This window comes from Ailuropoda melanoleuca, chromosome 16 (genome assembly GCF_002007445.2).
Source record: "Ailuropoda melanoleuca isolate Jingjing chromosome 16, ASM200744v2, whole genome shotgun sequence".
NCBI classification, from domain to species: domain Eukaryota; kingdom Metazoa; phylum Chordata; class Mammalia; order Carnivora; family Ursidae; genus Ailuropoda; species Ailuropoda melanoleuca.
This window is the reverse complement of record NC_048233.1, coordinates 56768186-56769342: the sequence shown is the minus strand read 5'-3', so window position 1 is coordinate 56769342 and position 1157 is coordinate 56768186. Positions and strand designations below refer to the sequence as shown.

The following is a 1157-nucleotide window of genomic DNA, read 5'->3' as shown; positions in this document are numbered from 1 at the left end:
TACTTCAGTAAATAGAATGGCAAAGGAAACTATTTTTAAAAGCAATCAGAAAATAAATGGAAACTAATTTCAGAGGAGCAATGTGGAAAATTGTGGATGACTTTATAACATAACCAATGGTGTCTGATAGATAATGCAATAGGATCTTTATAATGCTGAAAGAAAATATCTACCAACCTAGAATTTAATACTTAGTGAAAATGTCATTCAAGAACAAAATGCATGGTTTAAAACACAAAACAAAACAAAACAGAGATTTTGCTATCAGCAAACCTGTACCAAGTTAAATACTAAAGGATATCCTTCCAGTGAAGGAACATGACGTCAGATGTAAGTTCAGAGATGCATAAAACAACAGCAACAAACGACGATGAAAACCTAAATGTGTGTGTAAATCTAAATAACTGTTGACTATATACAATGTTACTAGTAATATCTAGTAGTGTTTAAATAATATGGATATGGGCCAGAGTCCTTGTGGGTGCCGGTGGGGAGGGGTGCAGCTCTGGGTCGCCACAGCAGAGATGCAGCAGCTCCAGGTGCAGGAGACCATGGACTCCATGGTGAAGAGTGTGGATGGACAGAACATCTGGAAGATGCAAGGCATCATGTTCTGGTGCAGTGCCAGCTGTTTTGAGGACAGCCAGGTGTCCATGAATCCAGTGCACCACTGTATTAAGCCCATGCTCTGGTGACCAGTGAGTTGGAAAATTCCAGGACCACCTACCCTGGTGCACCATGTATTGCAATGACACAGCCAAAGATTCAATAGATTCAGAAAGTAAAGAGCTTCAGGTGACCAGGAAGCTGGAGAGTTGTGTGACCAAGTGTGTAGACCACACACACCTCAGCCCAAAGATGACCAAAATGAAGGGGTCTCTTTCGTCCATGGGGGAATAGAAGTGTTTGCAATTGGCCACTGAGGCTGATGGCAGGAATCTATTTAAAAATAAAATTGGGAGTTTTGGTCTTTTAAGTGAAGTTTATGAAGAAATTAAGGATGCCAGGAAGTTTGAGGCATGTGTCACTTGCCTCTGGAACTTGGTTCCTTTATGTTTCAACCCTACAAAGTGAAACAGAAAAAAAACTGGTGCTAAAATTTGGGTCAGAGACAGTGAAGGAGAGTTTTTGATAGCTTAAATTTCATGTGCTTGTCC

The 1157-nt window shown here is 40.4% G+C and overlaps 1 protein-coding gene across 1 annotated transcript; it reads left to right on the top strand.

Moving 5' to 3' along the window:
• Nucleotides 1-461: 461 nt before the first annotated feature.
• On the top strand, nt 462-900 carry LOC100484330 (protein FAM136A-like). Its single transcript, XM_034644801.1, is given in 3 exon segments — nt 462-675; nt 678-704; nt 707-900. Coding segments are annotated over 3 exon segments (435 nt in total).
• The last annotated feature ends 257 nt before the right edge of the window (nt 901-1157 follow it).